Source organism: Gracilinanus agilis, chromosome 4 (assembly GCF_016433145.1).
Source record: "Gracilinanus agilis isolate LMUSP501 chromosome 4, AgileGrace, whole genome shotgun sequence".
NCBI lineage: Eukaryota > Metazoa > Chordata > Mammalia > Didelphimorphia > Didelphidae > Gracilinanus > Gracilinanus agilis.
Window position 1 is genome coordinate 123,348,547 of NC_058133.1, and position 24,453 is coordinate 123,372,999.

General features: G+C 35.8%; 1 protein-coding gene across 1 annotated transcript in view; it reads right to left on the reverse strand.

Moving 5' to 3' along the window:
- Nucleotides 1–24,453, reverse strand: part of USH2A (usherin) — a 1,059,501-nt gene that overhangs the window by 806,371 nt on the left and 228,677 nt on the right. Inside the window, exon 20 of the mRNA XM_044674959.1 lies at nt 7,146–7,376. Coding sequence (XP_044530894.1) covers nt 7,146–7,376 — 231 coding nt within the window. The remainder of the gene's footprint in view (nt 1–7,145; nt 7,377–24,453) is intronic.

The following is a 24,453-nucleotide window of genomic DNA, read 5'->3' on the forward strand; positions in this document are numbered from 1 at the left end:
ATAAGTGGGAAATGAATAACAGAAATGACATCTACAATATTTTAAATAATTTTACATAGCCATTAACCCAATGTAAATTAATTGCCACAACAAGGAGAACAAAAGATTCTAGAAGGAACTTTAGTAAGCAAATACATGACACTTGCCAAATAGAGAGATGACTGCCAAGGGCAACATTAGATTAGAATATAAATTCATTTGCAAAATCTTATAAAGAAAAATGATGGATGTTTATGATCAGTATCAGATTATAATGAAGAGAAAAACAGTAGAGAATAAAATCATTTTAAAGAAAGTTTGGCAAGACATCCAATAAAACAAAGTCTGCTTTGTTGTAAAGCAAAGCAAGAATAAAAAGGAAAGGGGACAACAAACAGAAGAAAAATGGAAAAGATTTGTAAAAATAATTGTAAAATAACACTTTCTCCACCAAGGACAGTGGAACTAGCCCATTTGGACTATAACAGTATGGTCAAAGATGCCCTTATATGAGAAATAGAGCTAAAGAAAACAAAGTCTAGAAAATCAAATCAAAATCTTTGCTGGAACCAAAATAAAATGTGGTTGTTGGTCTTGGTGGATGTGGTTGGTGAGGTCTTTTAGATTTTCCTATTTATTTGTGATGTTGACCTTTTAGCATCAAGCCATAGAACATTATAGAGATTCCTGGAAGAAATATGAGGTCATCTAAAGGAGTTTTGCCTGATCACCCACAAGGAAAAGACCAGGTGATGAATAGCATTTATTAACAAATTATAACATGCATTTGTAAGAATTATATATGTTAATTGGTATATATTTCTGGAATGGACAGTCAAGGAAAAAAAGGATTTATTAGACATGTACTATTTCCTAGACACTGTGCTAAGCATTAGCATGCAAGCAGAAAGAAAGACAGTGTTTGCCCTCCTGAAAGCTTGCATTCTAATGTTCAAAGTCAAAACATAAGAGGAAGTTGAATAATAGAGGCTTGGGGAAAAAGAAGATTGGGGGAGAGTTGACAATATCTGGCCCAGAAATCTTGCAGAGAAGAGGCAGGAGAGCCAGGAGTCCAGTCAGGGGAGGAATGAGGACACTCCTTTCTTGGGCCTCCTCCTTAAAAAAAGGTTCGAGGAGGAAGTAGCCATTCAGAGAAGAGGCTACAGGAAGAAATGGCTCCATTATCTTGGATGTAGATGCTCTGCAGTAAACTTAATGATATGAACCAAAGTCACCAAGGATTGGCATACATGAAAGTGCATGTGATCTGCATAATCAAAAAGAACTTTCAATTCATGAAATTCCAAATTCAATTAATTATATGAAAGTATAAGAACAAAAATCAAATGCAAGTAGTAATATGACATCAGGAAAGGGAGCATATATAGAAAAAATATTTAAAATAATACTTTTTGTTGTAGCAAAGAATTAGAAACAAATGGCTAGCCTTCACCTTGGAAATATCTGAACAAATCATGACATATGAATTACACCATAAAAACTCTCAAATTGCACATTTTGGGGAGAATATCTGGACTGAGCTTTTAACCTCTTGGTCTTCTATTGCCTTCTTGGGATCCTGAGTATTGTGCCCTTCCAGAATCTCAGGAATCTATCAGGCAAAAGTTCTGCTAGATTTTAACCATCTCATAGTGGTCTGATCCAGGGCAAAATTCCATCACTGCTTTCCTGGTCTGAGCTGGGTTTGGATTTTCATAATATTGTTGCTTGCCTGTATGGTTCAAAATTCTATAAATTGCTGCTGCTCTCAGCCAATATCAGACAGCTAGAAACTTTTACAGATTTAGAGTGATACAACTACATGGTCTTATTTGGTATAGGATTCCTGCGTTGGTTTTTCCACTGGGCTAGAAGTGGGTAGTTGGGGGTACAGTAGATAGAGTGCCAGGCCTGGAGTTAGAAAGAATCGTCTTTCTGAATTCAAATCTGACCTCCGACACTTACTAACTATGTGACACTGGGCAAGTCACTTGGCTCTATCTGACTCAGTTTCCTCATGTGTAAAATGAGTTGGAGAAGGAAATAGCAAACAGCTTCTAGCATCTTTGCCAAGAAAACCTCTAATTTGGTCATGAAGAGTCTCATGAAGAGTTTCATCTATTCTTCATGACTGAAACAATTGAACAACAAAAACAGAAGCTGAACTGAAATTACCACCTACTATTAAAGTCAAATCCACAAAAATACTTGCTTCTAAACTTGTTCCTCACTCAGTTCCCACCTTAGGACCAGAGTCTGCTCCTCACTTTGTAACATCACTACTTATAGGCTGTAAAGGTAAAATATTAAAGGGTTAGATTAAATATATGAGTAATGTGGCCAACTGAAATTATTACTCAAGTCAGAATGACTTTTTTATGGTAGTTTATTTACAAAAGGAGAAAGAGTGAAAGTAAGAAAATCAGAGAGAGAAGATAATTACTCCAGCCTGGTCCAAATCAGGCAGAACTTCAGAGGCCCCAGCAAAGGGGGCACAGAGGTAAATTACAAAAGAGTTTTAGCCATGAGGCCTCCTCCAAGATGAGGGGCCTCTCTGGAGACTGATACCTCTCTGAAAAGCCAGGAAAGGGAGTCAGTCTTTTTCACTCACCCATGCGGTAGTTCTAAGGGAAAAATTGAAGAGCAATCCAAGGTCTCAAGCTGTAGCTCCTTCAAGGTCAAGTTTGAAGGCAAGAGACCTGGTCACAGGATCTACTTGCCACTTTTAAAGTCTATTCCTTTTGTCACTTCCTGTACCTTCCTTCCACTTTACATGGACCAATTACAGCAAAAGCTTTACTTAGGAATGCCCAGTGGGCAGTCAGTCAATTGTGATTCTTGATCCACTATAGCACATGGGGGTCAAAGACTTCTCCCACTTAAGGATAAGTGGGGTTTATAAGCTTCTGGTGATTAAATTTAAAAATGGGCAGGGGAGAGTTAATCCCATCTTCAAAAGGAACAGGTCCTCTCCTCCTCCTACCCTGGACTTATGACCTAGAACTGGAGAGTAAACAACAGAACTTCCAGTTAGTATCTATTCCTTCAGGTTAGGTCAAGAATCTTTCTGTATGAGCCTGGGACTTCTTCACCATAGTCTTCTTCTAGTTTCTGTCTGCCAGAATGCTGTATGCCCACATGTCCCTGGCCAGACCCTATCACTAGTTTTTATTCACTTCTGTCTGTCTCCCTATGCTAACCTAGGCTGGAAATATGACTCATAGTGATTTTTTCTTGGATTTCCTGATTAAGAGTTTGTCTGTTGCATTTTCTAGATATTTGTAGAGGGGATGCATTGGGAAGTTAAGATGTACCTCTTACCCCTCTGCCATCTTGGCTCTTCAGGGAGTTCCCTATTTCTATAGAACTCTGCTGCAGAAATGGTCTCTGGCGTGGCTCAACTGGAACATACTATCAGGAACCTTTGCTCCTCTAACTTACCAGGTTACTGTTTGAATTTCCCTTGCAACCTCCCTATTTTCTTGTTGATAAAAACTGGCCCACTTTGCTCTCTTGTGAAGGAAACACACTTCATTGAATATAACAAGATAAGCCTGGAGTTTTCTTACCACAAAGAAAGTTCATAAATCACTTCTTCATTTTTGCTATCATTCTCCTATTTTATGGCTCTATTTTCAGTAGGATGTCTAAAACCCCTGGGTCAGAGATCACAGGTCTAACACCATTAGGTTCCCAATTGTAGCCTTAGAGATCCCCATCTTCAGCAGCAGCATGCCCTCTATTTACATGGCAGAAGTTCCAATGACAGTACTCCATATACACCACCAAAAGGTCAGATGCCATAGAGCCATTGCCAATCATAACTTCCCCCAACTCGGTCATGACATAAGCCAACCTTATCCCAATTACCGATGACACCAAATTCTAGGGTCTTGGGTCATTTCAAATTCAATGTATTATGAAACACTAGTAGGTCATTCAACAGTTAGCAAGAGATTTACTTGGCCAAAGCAAGGAAAGTATAATAAGAATAGAGAAGCATAACTCAGGTAAACATGCACTTGTCATCTCTTCAAGGAAATGTGTCTGGGCAGCAGGGCAGGATGTGTTGATTCATGTAGTCTTGGGGAAATTGCCAAGTCTAAAGGACATTCAGCTTCAAATTGGTGGGCTTCTCTAGGCCAATAGCTGATGAGGAAGGTTATCTCAATGGAGGTTCAGGGACCAGTTAAGGACATGGTGGGAGGGAGACAGCTTTGTCACCCTTTTGGCAAAATTAGCCTAATCTGTATTGTAGAAGGGAGGTGGAGAACCCTGGAACATATTGATCCTATCACATCTGGGAAGATTTGGTCAGTGAGAAATGAAGAGAAAGAGTAAAACAATTTACATTATAATTACAATAATATAAATGAAAACAACTCTGAAAGATTATAGAATTGTAATTAATTTAATTAATAATTTTCATAACAATTAATATTAGAGTTTATATTTTAGAAAACTAATTCTAATGACCAAAGTAGGGTGAGGAAAAGAAAGTTTAAATATAAATAGTAACTATACTGTTCCCTTTACAGTCCTCTGCACCTTTGATATTTTTAGGAATAGTGGGTATACCCATTATGAAGGATTTTCCTGAGAATATATACTAGTCACAATAGATGGGTTTTGACAGTACTATTAAAGGAAGTTCCCTCTGCAATAAGATAACTGACCCAACAAGGTTTAGATTAGAAATATACATGTATATATGCACATATAATCCATATGTATTTGTGCCTATATATACCTAATTGTGTATATGTGTATATATCTACATATACATATATATATATACATATATATCAGGTATTATCTGATAAAAGAACTCTTTACAGAATATAGTATAACTTCATTAATCTTTCTTAAGGAATTGTAAAAGAAAAAGTTAAGAGTTTTGCTTTGCCTTCTTAAAGTATAATCCCCAGAAGTTTTTAAAAACCTAATGGAATGCAGAAGAGATGTAAGAAGTAACAGGAAATAAGTACTAATTAAGCTCCTACTATGTGCAAGACCTTGTGTTAAACACCTTTAAAATATCTCATTTACCCTCACAGCAACCCAGGTAGACAACATGACCAATATGGAAATATGTTTTCCATGATCACACATTTATAACCTAGAACAAAGTGTTTACCATCTCAGGGAGAGGAAAGGAGAGGGAGAGAAAAAATTTGGAACTCAAAATTTTAGAAAACAAATGTTAAAAGTTGTTTATAAATGTATCTGTGATAAAAAAAATAAAATACTTTTAAAAAAGTGAGCTTGAGGGGAAGAGCTATTCTATTTGTATCCTCAGTACCTAGCACAATACTTTGCATAGAATAAGTGCTTAGTAAATGCTTTATTCATTTAAAAATAATAATAACCCTGGCAAGTAAACTCAGTATCCCTATTTTATAGGTGAGGAAACTGAGTCAGACAGAGGTTAAGTGGCTTGCCCAGGCTCACATAGCTATTAAGCAGATGACATCAAATTTGCACTCAGTGAAAGAAACTAAATGCGGAAATTTCCTCCTCTTGGATTCACATAGCTCACTCTGCTTTAACTTAAAGTATTAGAGTATTATCATAAAATCTGTCTGCCAAATCAAATATTGTATTTCCAAAGGTTACTCTATACTATACAAGTGAAAGAAAAACTGAAAAGTGGATTGAGAATGGGAATTGGGGATGGAGTGATTAATCTATTGATGAAAATGCAATTGGTAATATAATAATAATACAGCTGAGTAAATGAAGAATTTCTTTCTTTGCCTTAGATTTGGCAAATGTTCGAGGACTACTCAAGCTAACACTACATTTTTACCTATCTTTCCCTCCTTTTAATAATGTGTACTCCAAGCACATTTTCAGTACAGCTGGAGGCTTTTGTTATAGACAGAAGGATCCTGCTCAGTGAGACTCATGTTTATTGCCTAACTTTTTTAAAGATTAATTTGGAAAACTTCCCAGATAATACATCTGCCCCTAGCACTTGAACCTGAGTATAAGACTGGCCAGGGAGATGATGAGGACAACTAAATTTATTAACAGTAAATGGACCACTCTATCTTTCAGTGCAACAACAGTGGGAGATCCCATCAAAAATCTGTCCAGTGGCTAGCCAGCAGATTCAGGCTGACACACCTGCATCAGGAACGCACAGCTGTACACACACTCAGACTGCTTCCTCAGTGAAACATGCTACGGTGCCAAATGTTTGATCAGGAAAGCAACTTACAAAACCATTTCATCAAGTAATGAAGTTCTATTTTCATCCTGGTGGTTTTTTTTAATAGTGTCACATTATTGCTTATGACATTGTGAATGCTAATCAGAATTGTCTCTAATAGGCTATCTCATTAGTTGAACTTCCTTGTAAAACTAGAATTTTGAGGATTTTGATTCAACTATTCAATTTAGCAAACATTTATTAAAGCATGTGTAAAACAGGCCCCTCTCATTTAAATATACTTAGGAGTTTGAATAAGTAGTCTTGTGCTTTAATAAATTAATATAGGTTGGGAAAGTGATCCATGATCAGAAAGAAAGACAGTATAAGACAAGGCGCAAACTTGGAACACAATGATTCCAAGAGCACTTGGAATCAAAACATCTAGATTCTAATTTCATCTGGGACTTAGCCACATGATCATAGCTCCGATCACGTAACCCGAGGCTCAGTTCCCTCATTTGTGAAATGGACCATAATACTTTCCCTACCAATCTTACAGATTCGTTTTAAGGACAATACATTGTATATTATAAAGCACTATGTAAGAGATAGTTACTGCTTTGGCACTATAACTTGGGTTTAATAAACTGTGATTCAGAGAGATTCCGGCAGAGCAGGGTTGATATATTTTTCTTAAGGTCTTTTTAATCACTTATGCTTACTTTGATAGGCTTTCTGCTTCAGCCAATAATGGTCATCTTGAGCTTATCTTGCCTTCTCCGTCCCACTCCCTACCAGCCCAACCTCTTATAAAAGATCATACCAGTTGTAAAAAAAAGGAAGCTATGATATAAATCATAGAATTTCTTCATTAATGTGTATGTTTAATTACCATTAATTTAGATAAACTGACAAACTAAATATTCATTGTAAAAATTTTTCAGAAATATAGCACCTAACTTAGAATTACCTATTCAATTCCTTCTAAGTGAATAATCAATACACTTACCTGTGAAGTCAGTATTGACAGGCAGAGTTGAGCTTGGGAATTTATAATATCCATTTCCAACGAAACGGACACCTTTAATCATCTCGGTGTCCAGTGCTGGCAAAGATGTCTCTTTTCTTTCAAGCAGATAGATGGGAGAAGGTCCATTCAGTTCTCCAGGTGGAAGCCAGCTAATCTTCATCATTGTACAGTTGATTCCTTCAACATGAGGAGCTCTCACATGGACTGGTGCTGTATATTAGAAAGTGTTTATTATCACCAAACATGATAAGGAGATAGATATAGATTATATATATATATGTGCATATATATAGATATAGATATAGATATGAAGACATGAAGAAACTGATCTTGATTGGGATGGATGCTCCTTTCAATGGATACCTCCTTTCTCATGTCACAGAGTTATGCCCCAAAATTTCATAAGGTGATGTTGAACCTCTCCAATTAAAATATTGGTCCTCCAGTGCCAAATATGCATTATTAACAAGTTGATTTTCAAAGCCAATATTGATAAGAACAAACAAAACAATGCTTATGAAGTTTTTTGCAAACATTATAATGTACTATATAAATGCTAGCTGGATAATGATGATGGTGATGATGACAATGATGATGGCATGGTCCCTGCCCTCAAGGAATTTAATATTTAGCTAGGGAGAAAATATGTGTGTATAAAGCATAAACTCATATATTATTAAGAAGTTATTGCAATAACCCAATCATAAGGTGCCAGGGTTCATGTATGCATGAATATATGGAAGTAGAGGAGGGGAAACTATCAGCTCTTAAGATAACTGCCACAGTTTTTTTTTTTTAAACCCTTACCTTCCATCTTGGAGTCAATACTGTGTATTGGCTCCAAGGCAGAAGAGTGGTAAGGGTAGGCAATGGGGGTCAAGTGACTTGCCCAGGGTCACACAGCTGGGAAGTGTCTGAGGCCAGATTTGAACCTAGGACCTCCCATCTCCAGGCCTGGCTCTCAATCCACTGAGCTACCCAGCTGCCCCCTCACAGTTTTTTTTTTTAATAAAGCTTAAGACACAGTTATTCTTTATTTATTTTAAAAGTACCTGTCGACTTTTTCAGTAAAATATGTATCTGTAGAAATTGCATTTTAAAATTTTAACTCATTTAAGTGACATTTAAGAGAGAAGATGAGTTATAAATAGGTCAGATCAATAAAAAAATCAAATAATTCCACACTCTGCCTAGTGTTGTAATCCAAGAAATAGCACTAATAGTAGATATTTACCAAGCATGTTCATTATGTCAACTGATCCTCCATGTTTATTCATTAATTTCCTCATCCATTCACTGTCCAAAAATCACATTAGTGGCTGGTTCACTGAACTTTTTAATTCTACAATTGCACTAAAGATTCCTTACCATCAGACTGCTAGTCAAAAATAGAGAAAAACTCATCTACAAAGTGCTAGCACCATCAAACAGTTGTTCAATGTCTATACCAGCAACCTTTCTCTTGAGATTGCAATAGATAATAAAGGTTAGAAGGAAGAGAGGAAAAAGTTTAAGGAGCATGATTATACATAATAGAGGCTTGTCCTTCCCATGTATCGAGTGTAAGTTTAACCACCAAAGGTGGAGCTCGGTAGTTGTCATCTTCATAATCAATCCCTTTGAAATCTTTCTAGGGTACAAGAAGTATCACCTTTAGGATGAAGAGTATTCAATTAAGCTAAATTTATGTTTTTAATTGTGCAGATTTTTTTTGGCCTAACACTGACTCTTCATTAACTGAACAGTTGGAGGAAGGATGCAGAAACACACTCAATGACTAATGGCAAGTTTTCTGTGGTTCCCAGCAGACTTTTCTTCAATGCCTCATTTGGTCCTCAACATTCTAATACAACTTTCTATCATCCCGTCCCTAGCAAAATGGGGATATTGAACAAGTCCTATGTGGCCTTAATAATCTGAACCACCTCCTGCATATCTGAATCAATGTTCTCTTTGTGATTAGGGATATAAATTTGGAGGAAAGTCAGAAAAATCTAACTCCAAGCAGCTTCTCATCTTTGGTTTAACCTTCTAGCAGAGGGGGCATGACCTTCCAATTGGTGACATGGTAAAATGGTCCTTATCGGTAATGGCATATGCCATTGGTTTTGACAGCCCCCTAAGATTAGTGCAAAGTGTTCTAACTTTAGCCTGTAGGAAATCACCTTTTAGTTTCATGGGGAAAATCCTTCTTTGAAGCAGTTATATTAGCCTTAGGGAGTCAATGTCAGAGGATGTCTCTAGTCAGAGCACATTTTTTTTTATTCTTTGGCTTTTTTTTTTAAACTCCCAGTTGGCCTGTCAAACAGACTCATATAGTGGATTCGACCATCCTGTTAGTTTTAAAGAGTAAGTGTCCTACTGAGTCATTATCAATGTTTTTTTGAAGACTAGAAGAGAGGGTTACATATAGTTACAGACCAATTTAATTGGACAAAGCTCACAACAGAAGGATGATGAAAAGATCATAGATATTTCTAAAGCAGTTCAAAAAATATGTAAGTAGCAGCTAAAGTGGGGGGGGGAATTGCAAACTGATTTTGCAGAATCATTAAGTGATAGACTTAGAGATATGAATAGATATATATAAATATTTAAATATCTGACTGAAAAAAAAACACAGTAAATTAAAGACTATGCTCTAACAGTCATATCTGTGTTCTCTAAGTTTTTAGATCCCATTTCTAGCACCAAATATATATGATCTTAAGAAATCTCAGGGTTTTTTTCCCATATATCAAATAGGGGTAATTAAGATTCTCCCTCTCCTATGGCACAGGGACATCTTGGGAGTCAACTGACTTCAGATAAAAATAAATCACAATAAATACTTTGGGTCCCAGAATATTTCCTACATGTGTAATGCATCACAATGACCAGATAGGATGATTGGGATAGCCTCCAGGTAACATATAGTAAAATTTACTAATAATGATGTATTCTATTCTTATGTAATAAATCGATCCTCTTTCTCCAGGTCAGATTGAGAATCTCATAAAAGTCACCTGTTACCATAACATGTTGGTTATTTGTAGCATCCTAAATTTTGTGATAGTGTCTAAAACATGAGAATTGCCTTCAAAAACCAACATGTTTAAAGAAGACTATCATAAAAAACCTTAATATAGTTTTCTTTTTAAATAAAAAAAATGCTCTTGTATTTTTTGCGCTTAGCACCATTAAGCGTGTCTCACTTTCTACATTAATCTAGGGAAAAATCCCATTTCTATTCTCTGTCTTATAAATATTCTTTTAAAAAAATTTCTGGATGCCATAAATTCCTCTTTAGCCATCGTTTATGACTTTGTAATCTAATTAGTATCACATCATAATGAAGAAATTTACAATGTCAAAATTAAAGTGGGGTGGAGTAAAGTCCTGAACTGCCTGGCCTAAGGAGAACAGAGCACTTAAATAAAGAGAAGTGTTAAACACAAAGCTAGAGAGGCTTTATAATTAAAAAATTTATCTTTTTTTAATTTTGAAGGAGACAAAAGCTTCTTTGAAGACAGCATAGCTATGATAACATTTTAAGTGTTGACAATTTCCTGTTGCTAAAATAAAGATCTTCAAATGAAAAGAGCCCTACAATGATCAAGAGGAGTTGTCTGTGTTATGAAGTTATGAAAGATATTTGTTGGCATTTAATAGAGATATACAAGAGGTTTTCTTGCTCCTCTCTACACATGTGGAATGCTGCTACATAGTAGTGCATGCCATCTGCCCACAACCCAAAGAATTACCAAATGCAATTCTAAAAACAGGATTTGACCCAGGACATAGATAAATGTTTGTTGGTTACGACATCGATGTGGAGATTTTTCTATCTTGCAACTGTATTCAAGTCAGCACCACCAAAAAGGAAAACTTATAAACTTCAGAGCATTCTATAGATTTCCCTGTGACAACAAGTCTACCCATCAAAAGAACATTGCCTACTTATGCCTATACTTCTGCCAACCAAGGATAGCCCCAGTTCTCATTAATCTTTGGGGCACAGGCATTCTCTCTGCAAAAGCGAAAGAGAAGAGGACCCATTATTTCTGAACTGTACATAGAGCCAGTAGTGATGACAATAACCAGTGTTCCCTTAAAGTCCACCATTAATAAATGGTAGCTGCTTGGACTGTAATTATGGCATCCCTGCTACCCAAACTTGAAGCTTTTATGGGGCTTATGCAATTAACTACTTAAATGCATCGTAACACTTGCTTCTCTGACAGCGAAGTATTGATTTTTTAATCATTTTCAAGTCTTCTCCAGCACAAATAAATGTACTACAGTTACAGTTAATGCACTGTGTACACGCATTAAACATTGGCGTGACACAATTTATTATTTTGTGATATATGGAATAAGAGACTTTGCTTTTCAGAAAGTAGCATCTTTGATCTAACATTAGTATTGTATCTGCCAATGTCCTTGATTTGCCACAATTCTCTAATTTAAAGAAAGATAGAGACTTTCTTTAAGAGGATATTTCAGATATGAGAGAGACACACAGACAGAGACAGAAAAGGAGACACAGAAGACAGACAGACAGAAAAAAAAGACCAAGATAGACGAAGGAGGAGGTTCCAAGAAGGAACACGATGAAGCAAGGAGGGAGAGAGGGAAAGAGTAAAAGAAAGAGAAAGAGGAGGTTGTACATAAATCTCTAACATATGCTTTAGTGTATAGGGAAATTTAAAATACCCAGCATAAAAGATATGGTATATATTTTCCTAAAGGTGTCACTGTAGTACCTGTAGCGACTTTGTTAAAATGAATTGACTATAATTTTTATCTATTTAATTTTTTTAGTCACATTTGGTAAAGACACATCTGTCAAAATAATTTGCATACTGTAGCCTCACAGATTCAAAGTCACATTTTGTGTACTTTAATTATGTTATTTTAATGCATTGCTATATAATACATATTTAATGTATTATAAAGCTAAAACAGTATTTAAAAGCCTATGATTGCTGAATGCTATTGTGTGAAAGAGGGCACCAAAAAGACCAATAAAGACAGCTGGCCCATATAGCTTATGTTAAAGCCATATATCTAAATGCAGACATGGCGACAAAGGTCATTAGAGACTTTGCAAACAAGCCTTTTCTTTAGCCACATACTCACGCATGCGGGCACATGTACATGAACACACGTACACAATTGAAGTTGGTGAATAAAAAGCGGTTAATTTTGTTTTGTTTGAAATAATATCATTTTAGTTTTAGAATCGAAGACAGATGCCAGCATTTCACTCTGAACAGATGGTAATTCCATCTAATAGTGCATCTCTGTATTAGTAAGGTCTGTTGTGTATACAAACAGTAATAAACACTAGGTAAGGATCAAAATAAATTTTAATTGTTGACATTAAATTCTGGCAGCTACAGTTCTAAGGCTGCAATACTCTTTTCTCAAGTCTGTCAGGTTTACTAATGTTACAAAAGCTTTTCAGAAAGCTGCCAGATTCTAGTTCCAATAAAAAACCGTATTTACAGTATAGATTACAAATCTTTACCAGTCTACCTGTTTCCATCTCTGGAAATTATAATTCTTCATCAATTATAGGGGGAATCCTGCTATTCTGATCCAATGATTTGTCAGAGTTCCTTTGATAACTACCCTCTTGAACAGGTTAGTGTAAGGTGTGAATATTGACTTCTTCCCTCAAAAAACCAAATGGCAAAAAACATGGGCACATACACTTTCTGTTCAAGGATCTCTCGTTCAGTTGGCGGGTAGATATGGGCATTCCTATGCTTCCCTTGACACCAGTGCCCCAGATTTTATTCATGCTACTCCACTTGGCCAGTGAAATTCCCAGATTACCCTACTGTCAGCTGTGTTATCTTCTACAATTCACCATGGCCTCAAGTGTGCCGGGTCACGGATTGGTGCAGTCACTTCCATGCTTGCCGCTTCCAGTGATGTGGTTATAAGCCCAATAGCTACAATTTCTGCGAGATAGCTGCCCTTTTCATATCCTCAAAAATCCCAGCCTGTCTTTCAGATGACTATTCAATAACAAGCACTTGTTATAATCATATTTCTTTTTTTAAAATAGATTTTTTTAAAAAATCGTGAAAAATATATTGCTACCACCATATGGGCCAACCAACGACTCACCAACCGATTTAAGATGCAGCATATTGAGCTGACCATATGTTACAGTGCTGTTGAATGGCTGAGTGATTCATGCCCGTCACATTCTAGTATATCAATTAAAGCTCCTTGAAGTCTGCATGATTTGTGTCTCTGTTATTAAACCCTGCTAATTCATCCCACTTACACATCTGTTATAAATCTCTAGGAGTGCTGCATGATTCATGGCAATCTGGGAGCATGCTACAGCAAATTCTTCTCCTTGTAATTAACAGTAAATTGTTTTACTGCCATGCAATGAATTTTTCAGTTATATTGCAAATGAACTCCTAAATGTGCGGTTCTTTCCTAAGAACTGACTTATATCATTAGGCAATTAAAAAGTATCGCTTTGAACCAAAAGCTTTTAATCAAGAGAAATACAACTTAAACAGGGCTTAAAGACCATGGAAATTCGACACGTTGACTAACGAATAATGTAATCCACTTTGGGAAGTGTCCTGAGAACCAAACAAATAACTTTGGAGCACTGAACGATCTCACTAAGACAGAGAGTGGGAACGGCTTCTTGAGAGCCCTCGGCGCGACAAGTTTGAGGAGATACTGTTCATCTCCGAAGTTCCTTAAGTCACCCATCATTGTGAAATTTCTCAGCTTCACTTCTCTACATACTTCTCAGATACACTTCTATATGCTTTTCAGATAGACTTCTCTAATTGTAAAATAGTGCCTTTATTCTTGAAATAAATAATTGGATAATTAGCCAAGCTGAATCATCAGAGGATTCCAGTGCTGTTCAAGTGTTCTTGTCAAAGGTGAAGCAAATTCATTTCAGCTCGCCTCTGCAGCTTTCTGAAGAGGCTTTGATGCTTTTTTCCTCCACATTCTTGGCAGCAGCCTCAGATTCATGAGTCCATACATCAAGTCACTAGTTTAACAACAAATGGAATTAAATTCAAAGAAGGGAAACTAATTGAAGGACAGCAACAAAAGTGTTTGGTAATGTGCTTTTTAATATGGCATGCCACATTTGCATGATAATTTTTCCTTTTTAGCATGGAGCAGAAAGTGACTAGCTTAATGAGGGATTATTCAAGACAGGAATGAACAAAATGCATTCATAACTAAGAACAAAGATTGTATTATGAAACGAAAACAGGCAACTGCCGAGAAGTAACTGGATGATTGGTTTATGCATTATGAATAAAAAGGTAGAAAAATATTTATATTAGTATTCACTAATGACTATATATACAAGATTGTTGTAATTAAAATTATAAATTAACATATTAAGAGTGCTTGTTTAATCACTCTGGGTCCTATTCACAATGAAAAGACTTATGTACATGCATGCAAAACAATGTGTGTTTTCAACCCAGCAGCAAACAGCCTCTGCATTTTACTTTGGCTTCAGAGAGAAAACTTAATGCACCACTAATTACATGGTTAATGGGATATGGGTAGTTTTAAGCCTGTGGCACATATTTCTCAGAAAGAACGATTTATGACAAGCAAAGGAAATGACACATTGTAACTCTATGAATGGAGCTCAAAAAAGAACCTCTCTCAAAAAAGGTTTACTCCGGACCTCATTCAGAAAGGATGAAAATGCACAAATTACCTAGATTAAAAGGGTAATCAAAGAGAAAATGACATCAAGGAGCCCAAGACAGCCCATCAGCATCGTTACTCCAGTAAACCCAGAGGCAACTCCAAAGCTTCCAATCCCACTGCTTAAGGAGTCTGCCAAGAGGCCAGATGCAGCTGCCCCTGGAAGACTATCTTCCACAAATTAGCTTTTGAACCCTGTAATTGCCATTAAAAGAAAAGGAGTAGCAATACAATGCACTAGTAAAAGTGCCATCAGTGCCAATCCTGGTTTTAATACGGGGTTTTGTTTTTTCTAGAAAAGGATAAATAAGAGAGAGTTATAATCATATCACATTTACCCAATCGTTAACAAAACTTGTCAAGATAGATACAAACTCTTCTTTTCATATTTCGTATTGAGAAGGAATATATGCTCTGTTACTTCAACACTCGTAAGGCTCAATGATACTTCTGATATTTGAAGCTACTGCTAAATAACATTCTCATGGTGACTACATCCTTCAAGCTAATTCTACTTCCTCTAATCTATTGATCAGGCTAGAAGCAAGAGCTGGAAGAATGAAGATGATGCAAATCCCTCCATATGGTTTCACTACACTATAGCTTTTAGTCATACCAAATGGTACCCATTTTCTGTGGCTGGATTTATAATAACAATATTTTCACATTTTTGATCCAGATATTGAATGAAAATCTTTGAAGATATTTTGTCAAAAATGGAAGAAAGCTGGCAAGAGTGCAACTGAATGCAGATATAAGCAAGTAACTGAGGGATATAAGCATTTTTTCCCCTCCTTTGACTCACAATGTTTGAAATTTTCATAGATAGTATGATAAACCAAATCACAACTACCAAACGCATGTTTCCTTCTTAATACTTCTGTGAGTTGATAAATTAATCCCTTATTTACCTAGCAAATATATGTTTATTTCATCTTAGCATCAAATATGAAAGAATTAAAAAAGTTGAAAATTAGTCTGTAGGTTGTTTTTTAAATTCCCATTTTAAATAACAATAATTTGGAAGGGATTTACTTTCATTTGAGACTTAAAGGAAAATGGATTCTAAGGATACTTTCATTTTCTTTCAATGAGTACAGACAACAGACAACACTCTCACACATGAAAAATTAGGTCAGAAAAAAGATTGAATGTGAAGTCTGATCTACATGTAGGGTTTCACTGAAACATTAAGGTAAAGAAGCTATGTAGATTCTTTCAATGAAGGTGAGAAACATTTGGTACTTGGGCATAAAAATGCTGTCCTCTGCCCTAAGATGCCCTATGCTAAGAAAGAAAATAAGTTCTATGAAAAAGCAATTTTAAAGATATTATCAGAGAAGATGAGGTACTGGTTATCAAGGAGTAAAACTGAGGAAGAGGTTAATTTTGGAAAAATATGGAAAAACCTACATGAAATTATGAAGAGTCAAATGAACATAACCAAGAGTGCATCATATACTGCAACCAGAAATATTGTTTGAAGAATGACTTGTGTATGTCCATCTCCAGAGAAAGAACTGGTAAAGAGAAATGACATAGTTTTATATTTACATATATATTTTTATCAAATGTTATCTTCTATAATGGATGGAGGAGAAGGAGGAAATTAACTGGATATTTTAATGTAACAAACAAATAAGTAATTTTTAAAGGTAATAAAAGAAAGTACTTAAATATGAGTTTGGAAAGGGGTTTTGAGAATAGTGAGTGATGAGCAATCAAGTTAATAGTATTAAGATCTTTCTACTTCCTACAGAGATTATTTAGTAAGTTTGTGCTCTTAGAATACTTATCTTCTAAAAGTTAAACCTGTAATAAAACTTTCTCTTGTTTTTAGATTGATTCTATATGTTTATGTTACCTTTTCAGTACTTTAAAGGAATCTATAATTATGCCATTGCACCAGGACCCTCTCCAATTCTTCAGATACAAGATTACCAAGTGCTACTTTTCCCAAATCCTAGGATACTTTCTCTCCTCACTTCTGACTCTTAGAAGCCATAGGTCTCTTTAAGTTTTAGCTCAAGTGCTACTTCCTTTAATAAGATTTTTCTAATTCCTCTAGCTAATTAATCCTCCTCTCACCAGAAAAAAATCACTTTATGTTTATTTTTAATATATCCTGCATTTACTCATCTGTGAATGCATTTTATCCCATCAATAAAAAGTTAGTTCCTCAAAAGTAGATACTAGGACTTCACTTTTCCCTTTGTATTCTAGTGTCTAATATATTGGAGCAGTTAGGTGGTGCAGAGGATAGAGTATCAGTCACAGTCAGGAAGACTTATCTTTCTGAGTTCAAATCCAGCCTTTAACACTTACTATGTGACCCTGGTCAAGCCACTTAACCCCATTTGCCTCAGTTTCCTCCTCTATAAAACAAGCTGGAGAAGTAAATGGTGAGTCCCTCAACTATCTTTGACAAAAAAATCCCACAAGTGGCCACAGAGTCAGACATGACTAAACATAACTGAACAACAACCTAATAGAGCTTGGCAAAGAATAGGCATTTAATAAGTGCTTCCTGATTGATATGCCCCCATTAAATTCTCCATAGGGAAGAATGAAGGAAAGGAAGAATGAAGGAAGTAGGGAGGGATGAAAGGAAGGAGGGAAGAAATAAGCATTTATTAAATGTCTACTATGTACCAGGCACCATTTCCCATGATCTCACAGCTTGAAAGTATCTGAAGCTTGATTTTAACTCAGGTCTTCCTAACTGCAGCTCTAGCATTCTATCCACTGAGCTGTCTTGCTGGAATCCTATAGAGTTTAAGATTGTATAAGAAAGAATGAATGTTTATGAAACCTGTTGTCTCATCCTTTGGAATATAAATCCCTTGAGGGCAGGGACATTTTGGCTTTTTCTTTGCATCCCCAGCACTTATCACAGTGCCAAGCATACATCAAGTACTTCACAAATAAGTGCTAATCAAGAGACTGATTCTTTTCCATTCATTTGCATTCCATAGTCTGGACAACAGAGATTCTTCATCCATTTTTCTAGCATGAAAAGGTAGGTCAAAATCTTTTATGTAATTATGATTCTCATTTAGGAAGTCTCATAACATTCTGGATATTGATGCCACAAGTGCAATGTTATCCCAGATGGAGCATCTGAAGGACACCACCATCTATAGGGAATCCCTCTTTCATTTGGACTGTATGCTACACATCCTATGCAATGATGCCAACTACCTTTGGAGAGCATATGTTTCTCTTTTTTATATCTTGTCTGATGTTACTAATGAGCAGATCACCAAATCAATCAAGCAACAAGCATTCATTAAATGCCTACTACTTGTCAGGCACTTGATCTGGGTGGGGCACAAAAGATAAAAGTAAAATGGTGCCTGCCCTTGAGGAGCTTATAGTCAAATTGGGGGTGCAAACCATATGGGAGTGTCAGAAAACCTTTCATGTGGAAGGTTTGAGCTGAGTCTTGAAGGAAAACTAGAGATTCCCAAAGACCAAGAGGAGGAGGACATGTATTCCAGACATAAGGGACAAAGATGGAGACAGGGAGATAGACCACCATGTAAGAGATCCACAGGATCAGTTTAGCTTGATGGTAGTTCACCTGAAGGTGAGTAACTTGTAATAAAGCTAAAAATGAAAACTGGAGCTCCACTATTGATGGCTTTAAATGCCAAGCCAAACAGTTCATACAGGGTATGCCAAATAGTTCAGATGAGATTAAGGTGGTAACTGTCAGAGCAGAGAGAAGGGAATGGATAAAAGAAAGATTGTAGGGGGCAGCTAGGTGGTTCAATGGATAAAGAATCAGGACTAGATATGGGAGATTTTGGGCTAGATCTGTACTCAGACATTTCCTAGCTTTGTTACTCTGATCAAGTTGCTTGACCCCAATTGCCTAGTCTTTACTGATCTTCTGTCTTAGAACCGCTTCTTAGCACTGATTCTAAGAGAGAAGGTTAGTACCTTTTTTATAAAAATAGATATTGTAGAGATAAAATTATGAAATTTAGCTATAGATTGGCCATGCTGGGTGAGTCGGAAGAACACATAGAGGATGATGTTCAAGTAAAGCACCTGGATGGCTAGAAAGATGATGAGGTCCTCAACAGAAATAGAAAGTTTAGAAGAGGCATGGGTTTAGGGCAGTGATGGACAAACTATTCCCCATGGGCCATATCCAGGCTGTAGTTTGCCCATCACTGCCTTAAGCAATTCCCTAGGGAATAATAGGAATAATAGAAAATTGCTTAAGGCAGTGATGGGCAAACTACAAGGGGAATAGTTTGCACATCACTGGTTTAGGGGAGAAAGATAAGAAGTTCTATTTTAGACATGTTATCTGCATGGTTATGTCTTTCAAGTAACTTTTTTTTTCAATTTTTAGATATGTCTGGCTGATACCCAGTTAGGTGGTATAGTAGCTAGAACATTAGACCTAGAATCAGGAAGACTGGTATTTGAATTCAACCTCATACACTCTGTGACTCTAGGCAAATTACAACTTCTGTCTGCCTTAGTTTCCTTAGCTGTAAAATGGAAATAATAATAGTATATGTCTCTCAAGGCTGTTGAGAAGAACAACCAGAAGCACTTTGCAGCCTTTAAGGGGATATATGTGCTAGTTATTACTATAATTGAATGAGGTCCTTTACGGTGAAATTTTGTCCCAACAAATAAAATTCCATTTTTCAGTCTATAAACAATAATGACAGCTCAATTTTGTATTTTCTTCAACTTTCAGTCAATCATCTGACATCAAGATGTTGCATACTGAAGAACATATTTTTTATAACTTCATCAATGACACCCTGGATATATAAGTAGATTATTCTCATGAAGATTCTGTAGAGATAAATCTCCAGTGCCCTGACACATAGTATGTGCGTAATTAATCCTTCTTGATTGACTAAAAATCCAGGAATATAGATTAGTGGTTATTGATTTTTTTCCTGTTACTTTTTTACATGAATAAAAGCTGTGGTATATAGGTGGAACAATGGGAAAAGTACTGCATGTCAAGTCGGGAAGTCATGAGTTCTAATCCTGTTTCAGATACTAGCTGACTATGAGACCCTGGGTAAATCACTTAACTATTTAATCTAAGTTTCCTCATCTGTGATGATAATAATAATAAATGGCACCTACCTTTCAGAGTTGCGAGGATCAAGTAAGATATCTTTAAATTGTTTTACAAACTTTAAAGTGCTACATAAATGCTAACTATTATTATTATTATCTTCCAAATTGTTTTTATATTCCATTCCCTTTCAAAAAGCTTGAAAATTTTTCCTTCATGTTTCAAAATTGTATTTAATCCAGTTTGGTTCCTTTCTGTGTATCCTTGATCCAATACAATTGTTATTCCAGCCTTTGTTTTATTAGTGACATTTCTACTTCTTCCATGAAGAACTCTTAAGTCCACATGTGGTGACTGTTCAGTCACAGTGATAGAGAAAATAATTTAATACAGATGTGTATGTCAATCTTTTCTTTGCTTTACCTGCACATAGTTTCATCTTTAAATCTCTACATGGTGATCAAGCTACATTTTAAAAATTATTTCTTGCTCTTTTACAGGGTGAACCTTCCATCATCCTCTTCTAAAAGATTTAATAAATGTTTATATTCCAAATCAATGTTGCTTTTAGTGACCATCTTTCTCTGCTTTTCAAGGAGATCAATCACAATACTTAGCATTTATGTATTTGATACATAAATTTAAGATTTGCAAAGTATTTTGCAAATATTAACTCATTTTATCCTCACAACAATCCTAGGAAGCAGATGTTTTTATTATCCCCATTTTACAAATGAAAGAAGAGAGGTTAAATGACTTGCCCAGGATCACCTAGTCCTAGCTGGTAAGTATCTGAGGCCAAATTTTACCTGACTCCACATCCAGTGCTCAATTCATTATCTAGCTTCCACTGATCAAACATTTGCTGGCAAAAAGTAGTTTCTGTGCTCTTTGGGTCTCCTCAATGCAATGATTGATTTAAATTGGTTAAACTTCCTTTGTTTCATGGGTCTCATGACTGCATATAACTTATACAGACACAGCAAATGGACAATAAACTGAGCCCAGAATTGAATAAGAGGAAGAAAGGGGGATAGATTGCCTTTGGGAAACTGCACAATTCTTTTAATGACCCCAAGCTTCTCCTTGAAACAAAGACCCATCTTTTGCATGACAAATATTCTTTCACTGTTGTTGTATGGCTGCAAGCCTTGCAGTACCTCAGCTTCTCAAAAGCTGAAGTTGAGACTCCCGTAAAGGGCAATGAAGCGGCGCATGATAGGCATGAGCAGGCTGTACCATATTATAAATGAGAAATTATGCAGGAAAAGCAGTGAGAAGGATAGCAGCAGAAAAATGCACAACCTGAAAAAAGATGGACATCAAGGGACGGCTGTTTCCAGCCCCCTGAATTTGCCCACTGACCCATCTCATAAGCCATGAAGGCCCTCATATGTAAATCTCTGTAACAAGTATTTACAAATTTGACTTTTTAACATGTTTAAGTTTCAAGGTTTTCCCCCTCAAAGATAATCATTTAAGAGCATTCTTTCCATTATTTTTCTTCCTTCTAAGAGAATTATTTGAGGGAGGGGCTTTCAATGACCTCCTTTGCCTCTCAAAAATCCATTTGATGGAGGAGTTACTCAAGTCCTAGATAAAGAACCTCTATACTTTTGGAAGTCCATAGATTGCTCCTTCTCATTAAGAATCAAAAAGATTTGCTCATTAGCAAATTAAAAACCTGTACTTTCAGGCCTCTAACTTTTACACATCAATAAAGCCACTACCCATATCTATCAGTCTTTCAGATAAACATGTTTCTCTTGGAAGATTGGTTGCTTTTTAATTGCTCAATAATGATGTTGAGGGGAAAGAAAAGAACCTAACTCAAAACAATAATAATGAAATATAAATGCCTATCTATATAGGAATAAATATACACATATATGATTGTGTTGGTGTAGAGAACTCTTCATTAATGAAGTTCCTGCCAAAAGAGAATGGCAGTTTTTATAAAGTTTATAGAAATAGTTGCCTGGAATTCAGAGAGGTTAAGTGATTTGCCAAGAGTCACAGACCCAGTATGGGACATAACAGGGATTTGATCCAAGATTTTCCTGGCTCTCAGGCCAGCTTTCTATTTACTACAGGATACATCTCTCTTCATACATATATATTATATCATAATAGCTAACATTTATATAGTTGGACTGACTATGTGCCAGGCACTGCGCTAAGTGCTTTATAAATATTACATCATTTGATCCTCACAATGATCCCAGAAGGCAGGTGCACTTATGATCCTCATTTTAGAGATGAGGACACTGAGCAAATAGAGATGAAATGACTTGCTTGTTAAGTGTCTAAGGCTAGATTGTTGAGAATTCCCTCTCCCGCTATTCTTGTAGAGAAGATGGATAGATATAGACTAGGAATTGAGGAATAGTTGGATAACTGTACTCAAAAATGAGAACAAACACATGGTACAGTGAATAGTATGTCAGACCTTAAATCAGAAAGATTCATCTTCCTGCATTCAAATCCGACCTCAGATACTTACTAGATGAATGACCCTGGGCAAGTCACTTAGCTCTGTTTGCCTAAGGTCTCTCATCTGTAAAATGAGCTTGAGAAGGAAATGACAAACCATTCTAGCATTTTTGCCAAGAAAATCCCAAATAGGGACAAGAAGAGTTAGAAAGGATAGAAAAGACTGAACAACAAAAACACTCAAAGATGAGCCACTAATGACTTAATGTCAACTTGGAAAAAAGTCTCCAGTAGAGTACTCCATGGATCTGTACTTTGCCCAGTGCTATTTGACATTTTTATGAATTATTTGGATAAAAGTACAAGTGCCATCTTCATCAAATGCACAGATGAGCAAAGTTCATGCAAAGTTGGCATGCAAAGCTAACATAATGAATGACAGAGATAGGATCCAAAAAGATTTTGACAGGGCAAAGCATCAAGCTGAATCTAATAAGATGAATTCGGTAGTGATAAATGAAAAGTTCTATACTTGGGTTCAAAAAATCAGTAAGTACAGAATGAAGGAGGCATGATTAGAAAGGATTTTTTGGTTATTTTTGTTTGTTTATTCTTTTTTAAGATCTGGAAGTTTAAGTGAATTGCTGGTAAGATAAGAGTGAGGAGTATGATACAACAACTAAAAAAGCTAATTCAGTCTTTGGCTATACTGAGAGGAACAGCATCCAGTTATTAAAAAAAAAAGTAATTAGACATATGACAAAATCAATTCCATCAACTCCTTTATTTGTCTTTCCAAGAAGATTCTGTGAGCTAATCATTCATATGGCTTCAAATTTTCCTAATTTTAAAATTTTCATTTACAGAGAGAAATTTTAATTTTATATGACTAAATTTCTCCAATATTCCATTGCCTCATTGGTCACTGAACAAACAAACATCTTACATTTAGATCATCTAATTTAATCTTTATAAATTATCTAAAACTGTGATTTGAATGATATTTTCAAGCAAGAAATTATACTATGAAGAAGGAATTATTAGAACTGTTTGAAACTGGTTTAAAAAAGTATATCAAGTAGAATAAAACAGGAAGCAGGAAAAACAACTGAAATATTTTAATTATTCAATCTTCAATAAACTTAAGAACATAAATTATTTGAGAAATAACTGTTTGTCAGGAAGTACTTGGAAAACTGGAAAGCAGTTGGGCAGAAATGAACATTAGACCATCATGTTATATCATGTACCCTAAGCTCAAATGCAGCTGTTGAGCTTAAAATGGAAGCATAAACTGAAAATTAAGAGTTAGTTGAGTCAACAAAAATTTAATGATTGTATATTATATGCCACCAATATGCTAAGGAAGGAAAGAAGGAAAGAAGGAAGGAAGGAAGGAAGGAAGGAGGGACAGAAGAGAAAAGAACCAGATTGGGTATATTTAATGGCTCTGATTATGGAGTTACAAACAAATGACAAAGATGATCACAAAAGAGAAAATAGGTAATGTAGGTCATATGAAACTGAAAATGTTTTGCACAAATTTAACAACTAGAATAAGAAGAAAAGCAGCCAATTAGCATTGGTCTGTTTTGATTAAATGTTTTTTTTTCTATTTAAAAATATTTGTTATAGAGGATACTTCTCTTAAAGTGGAGGGGGATAAATTGGGAAATTCATGTGACATAACAATAAAAGATAATTTCTTTTTAAACTGTGTGATTCTTCCCACCTTCTGCCTCAACCCTTTCTCCACTGCAACTATTATTGGAAAAGTAGGAAGGAACCCTATATGATTGAAGGCCATTTTATATTTTTCTTTGTTTCTTAAGATGCCATTACCAAGGGGCTATTCTAGTACTGGTGATGAATGCTAGTCCTCTGAAAACTTCTGACACACTCAGAAGTTTTTTTTAGCTTGGTAGAATCTGCCAGAGTTTTTACTCTTCAGACTTAAACTTCCAAAACTCAAGGTCAGTAACACTACAATGAAGTACAAAAGTCAGATGAAGTTTTGTTATTTTTAAATCATTAAGAATTCAATAACAGAGAAGAATCAGGCAAAGACATGTACTCTTTCTTAGAGAG